The sequence below is a fragment of the Lissotriton vulgaris genome, chromosome 2_1 (assembly GCF_964263255.1).
Source record: "Lissotriton vulgaris chromosome 2_1, aLisVul1.2, whole genome shotgun sequence".
In the NCBI taxonomy this organism is placed as follows: domain Eukaryota; kingdom Metazoa; phylum Chordata; class Amphibia; order Caudata; family Salamandridae; genus Lissotriton; species Lissotriton vulgaris.
Genome location: NC_141687.1, coordinates 33,834,723 through 33,853,713, shown reverse-complemented (window position 1 = coordinate 33,853,713; position 18,991 = coordinate 33,834,723). Strand labels below are relative to the sequence as shown.

The 18,991-nt window shown below is 47.9% G+C and overlaps 1 protein-coding gene across 2 annotated transcripts in view; it reads left to right on the top strand.

The window, feature by feature from the left end:
• Nucleotides 1–18,991, top strand: part of DNPEP (aspartyl aminopeptidase) — a 381,605-nt gene that overhangs the window by 93,584 nt on the left and 269,030 nt on the right. Inside the window, exon 1 of one of the 2 annotated variants that reach the window (XM_086954397.1) lies at nt 14,458–14,581. The exons of the other annotated variant lie outside the window; for it this stretch is intronic. Coding sequence (XP_086810523.1) covers nt 14,576–14,581 — 6 coding nt within the window. The 5' untranslated portion in view covers nt 14,458–14,575. Of the gene's footprint in view, nt 1–14,457; nt 14,582–18,991 lie in introns of those variants that run through there. 2 annotated transcript variants of the gene reach the window in all.

The following is an 18,991-nucleotide window of genomic DNA, read 5'->3' as shown; positions in this document are numbered from 1 at the left end:
GTTACAGAACTGTTGTATGAGCCCACCAGCTTGTATCAGATACAGAATTGGTGTATGAGCCGGCGGCTTGTGTCAGTTACAGAACTGATGTATGAGCCCATTGGCTTTTTTCAGTTACAGAACTGATGTACGAGCCGCTGGCTTGTATCAGTTATAGAACTGATGTACGAGCCGCTGGCTTGTATCAGTTATAGAACTGATGTATGAGCCCGCCAGCTTGTATCAGTTACAGAACTGATGTACAAGCTACCGGCTTGTATCAGTTTAAAAACTGATGTATGAGCCCACCGCCTTGTATCAGTTATAGAGCTGAAGTATGAGCTGCCATGTTGAATCAGTTACAGAACTGATGTACAAGCCTCTGGATTGTATCAATTACATAACTGATGTATGAGCCCGTAGGCTTGTATCAGTTACAGAACTGCTGTACGAGCCGCCGACTTGTATCAATTATAGAACTGATGTATGAACCCACCATTAAAGAACTGATGTATGAGCCCACCGCCTTGTATCAGTTATAGAACTGCTGTATGAGCCCACTGGCTTGTATCAGTTATAGAACTGATGTATGAGCCCGCCAGCTTGTATCAGTTACAGAACTGATGTACTAGCCGCCGACTTGTATCAATTATAGAACTGATGTATGAACCCGCCATTAAAGAACTGATGTACGAGCCCACCGCCTTGTATCAGTTACAGAACTGATGTATGAGCCCACCAGCTTGTATCAGTGACAGAATTCATGTTTGAGCCACAAGCTCGTATCAGTTACAGAACTGATGTACGAGCCTGCCAGCTTGTATCAGTTACAGAACTGATGTACTAGCCGCCGACTTGTATCAATTATAGAACTGATGTATGAACCCGCCATTAAAGAACTGATGTACGAGCCCACCACCTTGTATCAGTTACAGAAATGATGTATGAGCCCACCAGCTTGTATCAGTTACAGAACTGATGTACGAGCCGCCGGCTTGTGTCAGTTACAGAACTGATGTATGAGCTTGCCAGCTTGTATCAGTTATAGAACTGATGTATAAGTCTGCTGGCTTGTATCAGTTACAGAACTGATGTATGAGCCCATTGGCTTGTATCAATTATAGAACTGATGTATGAACCCGCCATTGAAGAACTGATGTACGAGCACACCGCCTTGTATCAGTTACAGAATTGATGTATGAGCCCGCCAGCTTGTATCATTTACAGAACTGATGTATGAGCCGCCGGCTTGTATCAGTTACAGAACTGATGTACGAGCACACCGCCTTGTATCAGTTACAGAATTGATGTATGAGCCCGCCAGCTTGTATCATTTACAGAACTGATGTATGAGCCGCCGGCTTGTATCAGTTATAGAACTGATGTATGTGTCCACCGGCTTGTATCAGTTACAGAACTGATATATGAGCCGCCAGCTTCTATCAGTTATAGAACGGATAAGCCCACCGGCTTGTGTCAGTTATACAAGTGATGTATGAGCCCGCCAGCTTGTATCAGTTATAGAACTGATGTATAAGTCTGCTGGCTTGTATCAGTTACAGAACTGATTTATGAGACCGCCGGCTTGTATCAGTTACAGAACTGATTAAGAGCCCGCCTGATTTCATCAATTACAGAACTGATGTACGAGCCCGCCTGCTTTGATCAATTGCAGAACTGATGTACAAACCCGCCTGTTTTTATCAATTATACAACTGATGTACGAGTCTGCCTGCTTTAATCAATTACAGAACTGATGTACGGGCCCGTCTGATTTTATCAATTACAGAACTGATGTACGAGCCCGCCTGCTTTGATCAATTGCAGAACTGATGTACAAACCCGCCTGTTTTTATCAATTATACAACTGATGTACGAGTCGGCCTGCTTTAATCAATTACAGAACTGATGTACGAGCCAGCCTGCTTTCATCAATTATAGAACTGATGTACGAGCCTGCATGCTTTTATCAAATACAGAACTAATATATGAGCCCGTCCTGGCTCTGAAACTGGTGAATGTCTGCTCGTATGATAGCAGGTTTTACTCCTGCGCTCTCCAGGCTTACCAGGTATTCAGATTTCTCACCCTAGAGCTGAAGGGAAGAGAAAGTATTCATTCTGTACTGAGCATGGACCGATCAGGCAATATGTAAAACCTGATACTGGCGCATGTCTGCAAACACAACCTGGGGCAAAAGGGAAACCTGGGGAGGGGGGCTCTTTGGATTGGTGGGGGGGAAGCCATATTTACTTCAGTATTAGGCGGCAATGTCCAATTAGTCTTCAAGGAGAAAATACAACCTTTGGGGCATATTCTCAAGGACTCATCGCAGAGTTATCAGCACCTCATCGCAGCCAAAGTGGCGATAAAATTATCGCCCCATTCACAATCTGGTGCTAACAGCCCATATCACCAGTTTACCTGCGATAGTAGCCACAAAAAACATCGATACAGATGCCCTCGGCAATTAACGCTAATGATATGCAGAGTAGGCATTCCCAACATTCTCAACGACCAGCCAGATCGGTGATAAAATCCCAAAACAGGCAATAAGGCGTGTTAGGAGCAGGGATTTAACACCTGCTCTTACCTGGTGTTAAGGCGGATGACAACCTGCACCATAAAAGGGAGCCCAGCCCAGAGCCACACCTGAAGAACAACAGATGCCATGGAGCCACTGATCATGCAGCTCAGAGCCCCAAGAGTGGCACAACACCCACCGCCACCACCACCAGGCCAGCAACCCCCCAGACCACACCCCCTCCATCCCCCCAGACTACCACAGAGGCAGCGCAGACAAGGAGCGGACCTTCAGAAAACGCACTAGCCTCACAGACCCAACAGCAGAGGATGTCATTGCCCACTACAGGCTCAAGAGGACAACCATCCTCCGCATCATAGCCCACTGGCTGATGGTGTCAACACAGCCGACAACCAACATCCCTCCACAGACAAAGCTGCTGGCTGTGCTGCATCTGTTGGCCTCTGGTACCTTCCAACCAACAACTGCCAGAGTCGGAGGAGTCTCACAGCCAGCCCTTTCACAACTGTCTTGGATGCCATCATCAGCTTGGTACCCCAGTCCCCAGCACCTTCACTTTCCCCACACTGCGCAGGAACAGCTGGAGGCCAAGCAAGGCTTCTAGGCCATAACTGGCTTCCCGCACATGTTGGGGGCAATTGACTGCACACATGTACTACTTGTGCCCTCTGCCGACACTGCACACAATTACCGCAACAGAAAGCGCATGCATTCCATCAATGTGCAGGCAATAGTGGACCACTGGGGACTTTTCACCAATGTCTTCGCCAACTACCCAGGCAGTGTGCATGATTCCTACATCTTCCGACAGTCCATCATCAACTGGCACTTCCAGGATGGCACCTACAGAAATGCTCTTCTCGTTGGTAAGTTCCAAATGAACACACCACACACCCCAACTCCACAATCATGCAACACACAACTCTGGGAATGCACACGTTACACACTCACATACAACATGCAAACAACATGACCACCCATCATACACAACAGCAAAACGTACTATAGTAACCTGGGCTAGCCATGTACATGAGCCATCAATGGCATGACACCTCAGCCACAGAATAGCAGAATGTGGGGAGAAGTGGGAACACTGGCATTTGCGAAGGAGGTAAGTGACACATGAATGAGAACGTACACAATGGCAAGCATGTACTGGCCAGACTGCAGTATGCAGACCATGGACATGTCCATGTCCATATTGACATGTCATGGTGTTAGGAGTGTAGTGGACAGTGGACGCAACCATGTCACCCCAGCCAGTGGGGAAGATCGTGGAAATGTAGCTTGTTACTGTAGGAGAGTAGGGTCTGCTTCCTATGGTTACCCCCACTTTTTGCTGTGATTTTCTGGTTTTTCGACTTTAGTGTGGCTGTGGACCTGCTAATCAGACCCACAGCCCAGCTGTTCTCTCTCTAAATTGATACCATGTACTTTAGGTACAAACCTGATTGGGAATTGGGTCACCTTTGTGAGCCCTGTATAGGTACCCAGGGCATAGGTGCATCCAAGGCCTACCAGGGGCTGCAGCATGTATTAAGCCACCCCTGGCTGGCCATCCAAACTGACACCACAGGTTGATCACTCAGCTTTGGTAAGGTGGTGTAATAACCCCTTACTTAGATATAGTATACCTATATCTACCCTTATATATAGACACATATTTACCTATAAGTCACTCCTATGGCAGGCCTTGACAATCCTGGAGGCAGAGTGCTTGGTTTTTTGTGAGAGGGTGCTCTAGCATGAGCTGAGCCCTTCTGCAGCTTTCGGACCCATCTCCTTATAGCTGTTCTATGATATTGCCATACCATATACTCTTAAGTGCATTATAATCCTCACGGTTAATGCTAACGTTGGTTTGGCTTTATCAAAACATGTCGTGTAAGGTGTCAAACACTTTGGAATACTACCCCCGCCAGTTCTAGCGGTGGGGGTAGCATTCCACCCTTCTAGAGGGAGAAGACATGTAATTACTTCTTTACCCAGTTAAAGATAAACAGAGCCTCAGCATCATAAAATGGATGCTGCTGCCACAGACACAAGTCTGACCTTCCTGACGCTGGAGGAAACTCCAGCAAGGGAGGCCTGGACAATAGGTTTCCTGTCGAGGGAGGTGCTAGCACCTCCCCAGACTGCCTGTAGTGTATTGGGGCAGAGTGGGTTTAATGGAAAGATGCTTTTCCAGACACTGCCTGGAGCACACAAGGTGCTCCATGCATAGCCTGGTTCAAACCAGTTGCTGTTGCACTCCAGCCCCGCTCTGGCACGAAACTGGACAAAGGGAAAGGGGTGTTACCACCCCCTTCTCAGGTCCACCCATAGGAGGGACCTAGCAGGTAATCCAGCCCCTAGAATCAGTATAAAGATAGGAGCTGTGTCTAGAGACTTTAGATTATCCTGGACTGAAAGTCTTGGACCGTCGACGTTCTATATCGACTAGAAGACTGAAGACATCTCCCTTGTGGTCAAGGAGTGACCACCCTGTGCAACGAGGCACCACCTGTAACTTGCTGGTTTGCTTTGTCGACGTTCCTGCCGGAACCCAAAGACTCAGCGACGCAGGAACTGGATTTCCAGACTTCTCCGACTCTGATCCACATCCACAGCAAAGCTGAGACCCGTGGCGGACACGAGAGACGTGGGACCGGACACCCTGGACTTCCTGCATTTTCTAAAAGTGCAACTACCGAGGCACCCTTGCAGTTGTGCATGGGGGGTTGAGAAGCCCCAGACCTGAGCGCCATTTGCACCAAAGCTCAGCCCTCCACACCCCACGAGTGCCGCGTGGGGCCTGTATTTCAGCTTGACGCATCTTCCCGGTTGCTAGCCCGTTGGCTAGTGAGCCCTCTGAAGAAGAACCTTTGAATTTGCACTGCTGGCCTGGTTGCTCCAGGCTTGCTCCAGCTTCCCTCCAAAGGAGAAGCTCCCCAGACCTTGCTGGTCTGACTTGAAGCCAATCTTCACTTCCTGCGTGGATTGTGGTTACCAAGGCTGGTTGGGTCCAGTCCGGATACCGACACCGCAGTCAACTAGATCCTTCGTCGGACAGCTCGAATCCAGCTCCTGGTCATCGTCGACACCTCCTGGTCCTCGTGGCTGCAGAGACAAGCTTCATCTCTTCACCTGAATCAACTCAACATCGCTTGATTCCTTCCTGGTTCCTTCCTGGTCACTGGCTAGTGACCCAGACTCTGTCCCCTCTGCTTTCAGATTCTTCTCATCTCCGAACCACCCTTGGATCCACCTGGACACTTTTCCTCTGGTCGCCTGCAGCACTTTTTTGCAGATCTCCATAGAAAACATCGACGAAACCCAACACGAAAAGACACCTACGCACCCGGCTTCCCTGGGTGAGGTAACTCGAGTACTCTGGTGCTCCCGTGGGTGTTGACTCTCAAAGTGTCCTAGTTTAAAGGGGTTTTACCGTGTTCATCTGGAAGTGTCCTTAATCAGTAACTTTGTAACTTCTTCATTTTCCATTGTAAGTCAATGGTAACTCGAGACTGTGTTTAGACACTGCACGCGTCTCCCATGGGTCTCCTACTTCCTAACCTTTGGTTGTCTAGTGTAGCCCCAGCGATTCCCTAGGCCTATTCACTATTCCTGAAGTGGTTCTTATACTACTTACTTAGTATATGCTTTGTGAGGCCCCTAGGGCAGAACTGTATTTGTGCAATTTATAGTATGCTTAATGAGTAACTTGTGATGTATTTCGATCTCTGACCTCATAGAGAGTTCAGAGGGGTTGTGTTAGAAATACATATATATATATTTGATAGATACCTTGTGTGGTGTCCTTTCATTTGGTAGTCAAGGGATTATAATTTGTAAAACAGCTTGCTTCACATGCTCTCTGAGGTATTAGCCTAAGAATGCTGATCCATGCTACCACTAGGATAGCTTGTCTATAAGGTTGACTTTACAACCACCATCAATAAGGGTCGTTTAGACTGGTGCAAGGTGCCCACTAGAATAGTGGACGTCATATGCCAGGTTAACTTCTCACATTGGTGTGCAGCGGATGGGATAAGAGCTTGCTGTTGTTTTACCATATAATTTCGAAATATCATTTGAAAGATCACATTAAGGTACCTGGAGGTACATATAAATCAAGTTCTTATAATACTTAAGTTCTACTGAACTTAGTTGTTGTAGAGCAAAGGGCTTAGCACACCCTGACTGCAACTCCTAGAGAGGTTCTAGTAGGAAAACATTTAGGGCACAATTCCAATCCGGTAAAATTACAGTCCGTGCGACTCGCATCCGGAGCCGTCTTCGTACGACTCATACACACGCCGTACGACCCGACGACTACGATCCAGACAGGGGTATCAGGATGCGAGTCATACGGTCCACGTAAGGTAGGGGCGATTCGTACGGAAAAGCGCACAAACACATACACACCGTATGGCGCGCACCCCCCCATGATCGCAGGGGTATGGCGCGTACCCCTGCGATCATGGGGGGTATGCGCCGTACACCCAGCATACATGGGGTACGCGCCGCACACCCAGCGTACATGGGGAACGGTACGTACCCCATGTACGCTGGGTATACGGCGCGTACCACCCATGATTGCAGGGGTACACGCCGTACCCCTGCAATCATGGGGGGTACGTGCCGTACCCGGGGGGGGGCATTCCGTACCTGTTTCGGGGCAAAATCTGCTTTTACGGCTGTTTTCAGCTCCCGTAGAAAAAGGGTTTTACGGTGCGTACCCGACACGAATCCGGATCGTACTTGCCGGGTCGGAAAAAGCAGCCGCGAACCGTTCAGATGTCGCGTACAGCGGGTTCTGAGTGAGACTCGTACGGAGATTAGAGTCGTACGGTCTCTGTACGATTCGCACTGAGTCCAGCTCCTGGTACGAATCGTACTTCGTCGTACGTACGGTGGACATTGCAGGGTACGATTCGTACTGGAAAAACGCTCCGAAAGGCTATTCGGAGCGCTTTTTACCGGATCAGAATCGGCCCCTTAGTGTAGGTAGGTGTATACACCACACCTCACTAGAAAATGTCCTTGACTGCAGGGTCTAGTGCACCTCTGCAAGAAGAGGATCCTCCCAGGATCCCTTCTAAATATGACACATTTACTTTTCATGAGCTGAGAAGTCTGTGTATAGCTTGAAAGCTAAGACAAGGACAGAGTCCAACCTTTAATCACCTGGTAGACATTTTTGTTGAGTATGATGTGGCAAGAGCATCAAACCCAAATCAAACAGGTAGTGCAGAGGGGGGCCATCCCTCAAAAAAAAGACCCCACATGGATACATGTTCCAGATGCACCGGACGATGATGATGAAGATGAGGCAGGTGGACCACACCCCACTGCAGCCACAGCTAATAGCCCGTAGGAACACCATAGCAATCATGGGACAGTACAAAATGACCACAGGCACAGCATGTGGCAATAAATGCATTGCAACACACATTCCCTGAGTGCATGTCACTCATCTATACAAGCACATCACTCAGACAAGTGTAAGTGCAACATGTGGTGCTAACAGTTTCATAATTTGATAATAGATGGTGGGTGTGTCACCTCTGTACAGAGAGGCTGTTTAGTGAGTCACATGTTCGAAATGCCATTTCTGTGTGTCACAGTTGTTATGGTATCCCACTCTTCAGCATTTCACATATGTCGCACATCATTACATACAGGCTGTCATTTGTGACCTTGACAACAGGGCTTTTTTTGGGGTCAAATTTGTTCCACCATGATACAGGGATGCACCCTGTGACTCAAGTGGAGGAGTTTTTTGCGGCATTGAATTCGGCTCTTAGGATGGGTGAGTTGAATGCTGTGGGTAAGCCTCCCTTCCTCAGAGGTCTCAAGGATGGGATCACTTTGAAACCCAACCCTTTCTTCCCAGGGTGGCATCAACGGCGCATAAAGACCAAAATATCCTGTTACCTGTTGTTTGACCATCACCTTCTTCTGAAGACGATGTATTGCTTCCCTTTTAGATGTGGAAAGAGCACATTTTATCCTTACTGCATTCAGAACATCTTTTTGTCCTTTTGATGGCCTGTGTCAAGCATCTAAGGCGTCCCCTGCCTCCATTACTAGATAGATGTGTTCCATTGTGTCTGAGTCCTGTCCTTGATCGGACACTCGTCGTCCCCCGAAGTCGTTCCTGGTCGGTCCACTGTCCTGTTGTTGGTCAGACACTCCTCGTCTTGATTGAGGTTATTCCTGGTGGGTCCACTGTCCTGTTGTTGGTCAGACACTCCTCGTCTTGAAGTCATTCCTGGTGGGTCCACTATCCTGTTGTTGGTCAGACACTCCTATTCCTGAGGTCATTCCTGGTAGGTTCAATGTCCTGTTGTTGGTCAGACACTCCTCTTCCTGAAGCCATTCCTGTTAGGTTCACTGTCCTGTTCTTGGTCAGGCACTCCTCGTCTTGAAGTCATTCCTGGTGGGTCCACTGTCCTGTTGTTGGTCAGACACTCCTCTTCCTGAAGCCATTCCTGGTAGGTTCACTGTCCTGTTGTTGGTCAGGCACTCCTCGTCTTGAAGTAATTCCTTGTGGGTCCACTGTCTTGCTCTTGTCAGACGCTTCTCTTCCTGTAGTCGTTTCGCAGGCGGCTCTTTTCTAGAAAGGTACTGATTATCTTGCCAAGTCAGTAGGAGCCTTAGGACCACATTAACATCCCATAGGCCGGAATATCTGGGTTCCAGTGTTTCTGCAAGTCTAATCCCTTTCATCATTCATTTTACATACCCAAGGATGCTCTCAAACCGGCATATTGTCAGTTGTACCATGTCCAGCCAAAATGGCTGACCTGAAAGAGTTGACGGAACGGAATGCCAGCCCGATTGTGCCAAATTGTGCCCGTTCCACCAAAAAGTTTAGGATATGAGTAATTTCCACCCAATGGGATTCATATGTCTTTCCAAACACCAACAATACTATCATCTCCAAGCCGATCAATACCACTTGATGGTGCCTGCAGCCCATGCTTGCTGGATGAAGTTTCAATTGTCTTCTGAAAGGTGATTGTGTTTGAGGGTCACCCAAAATTCTCCATGCCATGAGGGTAAGATGGCCTTGGAGAACCAGCGAATGATAACAACCCTGGGGACTCAACAGGATGGAAGGGAAGAAAGGCATCTCTATCGGGAGATCCCACGATAGTTCCATCAGTGTCTGGAACCCTGCCTGAGACTTCCAGATTGGCTTCACTAACACCAAGGATGTTATCTGTCGTCTGACCTGAACCGCTACTCTGGGAATCATCATGAATAGTAGAAAGGAGTAGAGTTAACCGTGCGGCCAGTCCTGGATAAAAGAGTCTACTGCTGCTGCCTCCAGGTCCAGGCGCTAGCTCACATACCGAGGCAACTGAAAATTCGGTCTGGATGCAAAGAGATTCAATTCACATGGACCCCCATATATCCATCCAGGCTAGGTACAACAATGCAGAAGTGATACCAGGAGACAGCGAAAAACACAGTGCCAGAAGTGGAAAGAGTGAACGAGTCAAGACTCCACAAAACAACAGATTACGCGCACATCCTGCCTCGCGTAGCTGGGTAATGTAGATGATGCTCCTCCCCCTGGGCTAGGCTTTCTGGGAGTTGTAGTCATTCGTCTGTGGGGCTAGTAGGCGCATGTGGAATCAGTAATGAGCGCAACTCAGCGCCAGACAGTTCTGGCTGGACTGTTCCCATGAGGCATAGGGTCAGACTGATTTGCATATGGCCATGTCTGAACTGGGGTGGCAGAATGGACTAAAGAACGGTGATGGGTTAAACCCAGATCTGTTGACTGGGTGTGAGTGTTTGATTGGTTCAGATGCTCCTTCCATCACCACCCCCTTTTGTACCACAATGAAATAGGGCGCACCTGTTTTAAGGTGCGCCGCGACAGGTGGTCCATAGTGCAAACAGGAAACGTGCAACCTATGTTTAATAGGGTCCCTTATGTAGGGAGGGGTGAGGTACATCTGTGCTCTGCAGGCGCCAGGGGGAGCTACGAGCACGCGTAGACACAGACATGGGACCTGTGTGTCATGGACAATGGAGGAGGAGGATTACTGTCGGGGGACAGCCTGCTCCTGCCTGTCATAGACACAGAAGACGGACTGCTGGGAGGGACAGCCTGCAGACTGCTGGGAGGGACAGCCTGCCCCTGCCTGTCATAGACATAGAAGACGGACTGCTCGGCGAATACCAAATATTGTACAGCATCGGCCTGCCGGCTCCCCAGGCTATCCGTGGGCCCTGAAGTGTTGGAAATAATAATAATTAAAGAAAGATCAGCCTGCCTGATCTACACTCCCATCCCGGCTCCGTGAGGCTCTCGGGCCGCGGGCTAAAATGGCAGCTGCCGATTGTCCCCGAGCATTGGATCTGGTGTGGACGTCGCTCCTGGTACCTGGGTTTCTCCTCGCAGACTCTTGCACCCAAGGTGAGCCGGTTTCCATCGCAGGTGTAGAGAAGAGCTCCCTGCTCTACGGCGAGAGGCTTACCTGGCAGGGACACCATGCGGTCCGTCGCCTGATCCAAAGATGGCGGTGCTCTTGTCACATTGGGCCGCTGACTCCCGCTGTTCGCCTGGCGAACTGCTGGAATCTGGCAGTGTATGGTTGGATCCGGGGGCACCAGCGCGAGTAACAACGTGTACCCCTGTTCTCCTCTGCAGAACTCACCATATGGCGCTAACTCGTGGCCTGCCTGGTTCCAAGATGGCGGCGACTACAGACCACTGGTACCACTGTCTCTGCCAGATCGATCTGCGTACTGCTGAACCTTTGCATCAACTGGTGGGCCCTGCATTGCAGATTTCTCCCTTCTACTACTTTCACTTCCAGCCGTCTCGCCCTCAGCATAGGGATGCCAAATAACCAAGAGGTGATATGAGGATGCTTCATCTTACAGCCACTCCGCTGCTGTTGCCTTTCCGTATTGCCAGGTACAGGGGTGCAGTTTCGGGAAGAATCTCAACACTACAGCGTGACGCCCCCGGGCTTTTGTCGGCTGTCTTTACCGGGAGGTGCACGCTTTCCTGGACTGCGTCTCTGGCACCCTCGCGGACTTCCACAGACATTTGGCGTGCTGCGTTTGGACATCCTCGCCGACTCTGCTGCCCAGTGGCCCCTGAGCGTTTGCCCATCTAATTGACTCGTTTTGGCTTCGGTGGTCCCCCAATCCCTTTCCCTCCCTGCTCCTGTGGCTGCCCCCTCTGCTCTGCTCCTCTATGGCTGCCATTTTGCTGCTGCTCTCAGCTGCTTCTTTCTTCTAACTCTGGCCCGCTGCTTCTTTCTTCTGACCCTGGCCCACCATCTTGTCCGTTCCCTCGATCTTTACCCTTCTCCCTTGTTTCCCCGTTGATGATCCTCAAATGTTTCTGATTTGCCTTTTTTCCATACCCCAGTATCACTCCCACCCTCCGACCCCACTTAATGGAACTCTTCTTTTCTGTATATAGAGATAACTCTAATCACTAGTATATGCAGAAGACCGTTGTACTCTCTACCATTCCTATGTGACTCTTAGAGTATATCCATTTGATAGAGCGTGCAGGTCTCCCAACTCTTATTTACCAAATATACGCTCCTGGGCCCATAACGTTTGTTTATAACAATATTTTATTGGTCCGGTAACCTACACACTACTATCAGTAATTCTTGTTCCCTTCTATTTATTTCCATGTACCTGACTTACCACTCCTTATCACAGGTACTTATGATCACAACAGATCAGGAGCTAGCAGGGGTAGGAAGATATCACTAAACAACTTGAATATCAGGTACAATTGTAAAATGTTTATACCATGTAATAACCACAAACACAAGAAGTTTTCAAAGCTTTATCTAGTCATCATTTTCTTCATATGCCATGAGAATGAAATTCACACAGATCAAAACATATATAACTAAAATCAAGAATATTGTGTAACTATGGATTAAAGTAAGAATCATCTATATAACTGGAAAAATAAAGGAAGGGGAAAATAAGGATCACGCTAAATTTTGTCTAACACATTTTTCACGACGTTGCTAAAGGTGGGTAAGAACAAGGGAACATACTAATCAATGCTGATTTGAATATACTAATTGATTTAGAAGAAACGATACTTTTCTATAGGGAGGGTAAGAGTGGAACATACTAAATATGCAAAATAGTACAGTGTTTGACTAAAGGTAGGGAAAGATATGGAACATGCTAAGAGAAAAAATACTTTACCTGAGAGGCAAATGACAGAGAAATTACATAGGCAAGTTTGCTTTATTTTAGAAAAGATGGGAGAGGAAAGATTTTAGATGGACAAACACCCACACAGTGATTATATTTACCTAAGACAGGATGGAGACTAACCCTGGCCACGGGTCAGTTGGGAAAGGCGGGAAAGGACCCTCAAGGACTTGGGATGCCAGTAGGCGAGCAGGTACAGCTCATGGACAGTTGGACAGGACAACCCCAGGATTCGGGTCAGGACTGGGCTCATCAAAGGGTACGACCAACACCTGCAGCTTCGGATGCAACGCCTGCGCTACGCCCTCTCTGCAAGGAATCTGCCAATAACCCCGATTGGGTTCTCGAATCTCCCAGCAAAGTGCTTCGCCAGCACTTAAAGTTTCTCCACCCCAGACTGAGTTGGTGGAAATTACGGACAGAGTGCTCCGCAGCTCTCTGTATCAATCACCTATAGAGTTCGTAGGGTCAGTGACAGGTCAGCTATTCGGACAAGTCGGACAATTTCTCTAGCTAAACCTAGGCTAGTTATACTGTTTTCAGGTCAATGTACCACCGACCAATGTTGCAAGTGAAAGGATCCCCAACTTCGGATTGGACAAGATAGGTGGTTAGGTCACGAAACCACCTATAATTTTAACTTTCCCATACTAAATATTCAATTTTCGAACCCACCCCTTACATTCCAGTTCCCATGGCATAGAAATTCAAAAAACAATAGAGCATACAAAAATTATCGCAACATGTAGCGAGTGCCGGTACGAGTTGAAGTCTTCTCCCGGGGCATGGGTCATTTTCCTAGGAGCATCTCAGCTTCGGCAGCCAGCTGGCGGACTTCCACGGCTGCATGACTCTCTTTTCCCTCATCACGTGATTAGTACCGCGCAGGCTTCAAAGATGGAAGGGCACACCTCCCCCAGGCCAGCAAAGATCGATACATGAAAAGTAAGCGAAAACAATTTAGAAACACAGAAAAATTGAATACACTGTATACCATGATTGGCTATACTACATCCCTTACTTTATAATAACTATAGCATTAGGAGTTAAGCAGAACAAAACGGCTGAGCAAAAGCAGCAGTGCAAGCGAAGAGCATGTGAGAAATAAAGCGGCCATTTTAGCTGTACTGCGCATGAGCGACAAGTTCCCTCCAGAACTGTGAGTGCGTCACATCACATGGGTATGACCGACGTATGCGCAGACTAGAATCCCGCATAGCAGCGACCATTTTAGGTGCAAGCGGAGTTAGGATTAGTAAACACATAGGCAAACGTCACTGGGACACCCCCGTGTAGTGTAAAAGTGCAATATTAATAAGACAAACGAGTTGATTATGACGTTAACGTTATTCGAGGTTCATGAGTACAAGCAAGTCGCGTAACATGCGAATCCTTGCTCCATCACATTTGTATCCCTTCCCTATGTATATAGAGATAACTCTAATCACCAGTCTCTTCTGTGTGTGACTTTACGTCTTGTACATTTGCATTTTTTTCTGTTTGTATCTTTGATGTAACGCTTGTAATCCTTAGTCCTTATGTCTTGCAACTGGTTCTTTTGTAAAACTCTCTGACACCTTCGGGAAAAGTTCGCGCTATAGGAAATCGCATAAAATAAAATAAAATAAATAAACGGAACGACTGCTCGGCGTGACAGTCTGCTCGTGCCCGTCATAGACACAGAAGACGGACAGCGGGCAGGGGGACACTTTGTCCGTCATGGACAGAGAGGACGGACGCCTATCAGGGTCGCTTTCGGTTTCCCTCTGTCATGTCATAGACACAGAGGACGGACTCGGCCGCCGGTTCCAGCAGACTCTGAGGCGAAGGAGCGGAGCCGACACCATGCAGGTACCGGGGGGAGCGGGGGGGGGAGGGCCCCGAGACACGCGCACCCCGGGCTGCGCTCCTCCAGCGGTGGCCCCCCACTCCGCCGCGGACTCTTCATGAGTCTCTCCGGCTCACCCTCCGCCGAAAGCTGCCCCTCTTCATGTTTCGTGACCCCTCCCCTTCGCCTGCCCCCTCCCAGCGCTGGGCCGTCCCGGGACACAGTCTAACAGGGACGCTGAGATGGAAAACAAAGCTACCCCCCACCCACATCCTGGGGGGGGGCAAGGAGTGGTGTGCCTCCCTGGGTGGGTGCTTGGGGCTCTGATGCGCCCGGGTCACCCGGGGTCACAGGTCGAGCCCCCCTGAGCCTTTGAAGGGGGCTCCCCATAGCAGGCCGGCGACCCCTGCACTTAACTCTCTCAGATGGCTTCAGAGGGCAGACCCTCCTCGCCTCCACTTTCCTACAAGCTTTAATTTGATTGGGAATCGAAGCTGGGGGTCTCTTCTTGCGCCCACACACCTGCAGCAAGTGCTGTAGAGTAAGGCGTCTCAGCACCTTGGCTGCTGGTTTCAAGCAGGTCTTGAAAGCTGCTCATCTTTCTCTCCCATCCCTCTCATATGAGCTCTTATAGGACCTGCCTTGCCACTCCGAGGCTGCCTTCCCTCCCTGCAGGCATGCACCAGGCCGGTTCAAATGTAAAGAGCTCCGTTGCTGTGTTAGGAAGAACTGATGTGCAGCCAGGGCATGGTGCAAGGAGAGCCTCGCATAAGAACAGCGTTCTCTCACTATGTATCTGAGTTCTGCAGTATCAAGACCACTAGCAAATCAGGTGTAATATTAGAGCTCTTTGGCCATTAAAACCGAGCATGCGGGTCAAGGTACATGAGTACTGTGATGAGTCTACATTTGGGAAGCCATTGCTGCTACTCAGAGGCGAGGTGCATTGCGAGAGCTCTGTAGATGCCTAAGATCACTTGTACATGTGCGTGGTGCATGTCGGATTGATGTACAGTGTGAGATTGGTAGACACCCCAGTAACAAAGAGCGCGGTTTCATTTATAGACTAGTGTAGTTGTGAAATAAGAGCGCTCTGAAAATGGCCAAACTAGCACATTAATACATGGCACACAACAAGTTAGAGAGGCGTTCTGAGAATTCATGCATGTCCCAGTAGTGGGCAGCAGTGCATTATACATCTTATTGCAAATCACTGGGGGCCCTCAACATTTTTAACAGGTGCACCACCGAGGCTGAGATTGCACACAGTCTGATACACATACACAGAGTCAAAACCTCTTCCAAGAGGCTAGCATATTTATACCTATCTGGAGCATGGTTACGTAAGCTGTTCTGAAAAGCAATGACCAACTTGGTTTCTGCAGTTTCGCAATATGTGGAAAAAACAGGCCTCGTAGTGACAGCAAAGGAATTTTCAGGCTGCTGACGTGGAATATCACCAGAGAATGGTGTTAGAAATCAGTCACTCACTCACTCATCCACCTACACATTCCTCTCAGTGAGTTAAGCACCTGTCCCAGACATCTATCTATAGCCTATATGTCACTCGTGTCTTAAATGTTCATGTTCTGCCAGCGATGAAAGTTTTTACAGCTGAGGCTGGATCTTTTCTGAAGAAATGAGAAACTACACTTAAAACCTTGCGTGAGCGAGGGAAGCTTGGGTATTTCCATGCTGTCCCTAGCTTGCACTTTTGTTGCCTGATTTGTAACTGCCGAATTAGAACTGCTTATGTTGATGCTATCCTTGTTGTTGTGCTCTGAAGGAGGGATGCTTTCAGTGTTTCTGCCCAGTCTGTAGCTGTTCTATGAAGAGTCTCCACTGATGTTTCCCCAGCTCATAAGAAACTAAGGATACTTTGAATGTCCTTCCATAACATGCCCAAGCCAGTCAGACATTTTTATTTATACACAGGGTAAAACTAGTTGCTGCCGGGTCCTGACCCAGAGACCTTGGTTTCATTCACAACGTCCCAGCTTGACTAAACTGTGTGACCTAGGACTTTTCCTTTTCTTCACCTGCTCCCTTTTAATGATCATCACATTTGAGAGCAACTTGAAATAGTTTAGATCAGGATGTGCCCTGTACACAAACCTCTTGTAAATGGTTCAATAGACCATAACGTTGCTGTGACAACAGTAAGGGCCTTTTAAAGGAGACATACGACACTGACTCTCCTCTCGGGTCACTAACCACATTTTCAGATATACAGCAAGGGGAAAGAATAAAATATCCACCTAGGATCTGAATTACACAATGTCTAATCAGAAAACTTGGTTTCAATCCTAGCTTCCAATATTGACTAAACATGTGACTCTTTTCTCCACCCTGCCTACTTTTGAGAGCACCGTAAAATAGTTCAGAATGCTCACTGTACAACAACCTCTCGTGTGTGGTTTGATAGACCGCCATATTTTCCATTTATTAAAACTAAAGGATTATGTAGGAGGAAACAAAGAACTGACTTGCCTCTGAACTTATTAATGAAATTGTCCCAGCAGAAAAGGGTGTTGTTAACTAATTTTAACAAAGGCCGCTCAAAGCAGTGATCTAATCTAAGTGGCTAAAGTGAAACAATCCAAAAGACACTACTTTTGTATAAAAGTTAGTACGTCAGCAATAAATAAAGTGGTAATCACCAACATTTGCAGAAGAGTGGTAGTTCTAGGCTTAGCTAAGAGTTTTTCCCTTAAGCCTCCATGGCACTGCTTTTAAAGACCAGATGCACAACAGACAGGGCTGCTGAGAATTATAGGACCCGGCAAGCACTTTCTCTCTACCAGTGCCCTATTTGTGCAAGCAGCGAGGCAGAAGATGCTTTGGTGTTGTGCGTATACTTCGGGTTCTCATGGTCCATGCATTCCCGCTGCTCAAACCCAGTCAGTTGCGAGTGTGGCCTGGCAGCATGGGTATAGTCTGTTTCATAGGGTGTGTAGGACTTTTTCTTGGACACACAGAGGAGAAGTGAGACTCGGACGCGCTGGGTGCGTGTCGTGGTGCACAGGAGGCATTGGTGAAGAGCGTCTGGTCAACTTGTGTATCGAAGGTGAAGTGAGTCTCGGACGCGCTGGGTGTGTGTTGTGGTGAGCCGCAGGCGTTGGGGAAGAGCTCCTGGTCAGCATGTGCACCTGAGGTGAAGTGAGACTTGGACGCGCAGGGTGCCTGTCGTGGTGTACCGCTGGTCAGCGAATATATGACGTTATTCCACCAGCTATCACACCGCATACCAACACTCTGCATTCTTTACTATGCAGGTGCAATTACTCCGCAATACCATCACACCGCAAATTTGTACCCCCATATGACTTTACCACGCATGCCATTATAACGCAAATGCATGCGTGGTGAAGGCATAAACTAGTAAAAGTACATGCCCTATATATATTATTTAAATAAGTCTAAAATATTTATTTTAAAAAGATGTATTATATTTATACATACACATATTTTATATAGTTCCAATCCTGGTTCCAAATTTTCAAAACAGGCACCAACTCCGTAGGATGAGATTCAAAGAGTATATTTTATTCCAAACCACCAGACGCGTTTCGGCGGGCAAGCCCGCCTTGTTCACTACATCTGATTTCACCTAGGTGAATGAGCATTTATATAGCAGTACATGTGACACACGAAGAGAGACCAGGTGAGTTGCAGTGGCAATGGTTGGGGAGGTGATGGACATGGAAAAGTTTGTGACTGTAAATGTACAAGTCATCATCATTACATTTCCTTCATGTAAATGAAAACAAACATTTTAAAATACTTATGGGTGCGTTTAGAGACATGCATCTGTCTGTACTATTCATGTAAATCAATTCAGGAAATTGTTCCCCCCTCCTTATTTCTTTGTACATCGCAATGCTGCATGTGTATAGAACAGTGGACATAGACAAAACACCCCGTTTTCTGTGGCATAAAGGCAATGTCATGCGCGCGCGTTCTGTAACAGCAGATTGATGCGGTGAGTCATGGGCATGTTTGTCTGGTGTGCCGTTTTTATGAAGACCTTGCTGATGCAGAGTAACTCGAGTAAACCCTCGTGGTTGGGTTCATTGTTTAGACGAGTTTGGGTACTCGTGTAGCAAGTGCTGTTTGTTGGCGCTGCATGTTACTTGCTGTGCCTCGGAAAGTGTCGAGTTTGTAAAGCTTGTGGCACGGGTAAAGCCCTACTGGGCCCTTTTGCCGGTTGAATCACAGTTGGTACTGTGATTGTGGTTTCGGATAATGTCCTCCCTGGCCATTGGTTGTGGGAATTTGCCAAGTGCTTATTAAGACCTGCAGCGTGCGTGTGAGTAATGGATTTGTGCAGGTCGGGGGAGAATGGGAGAATAAATAAAAAATTACTGTCTGCTAAAAATCGTAACACACTGCTTGGCTTAAAGCTAGTGAAATGTGTGAAGTGTGTGTTATAT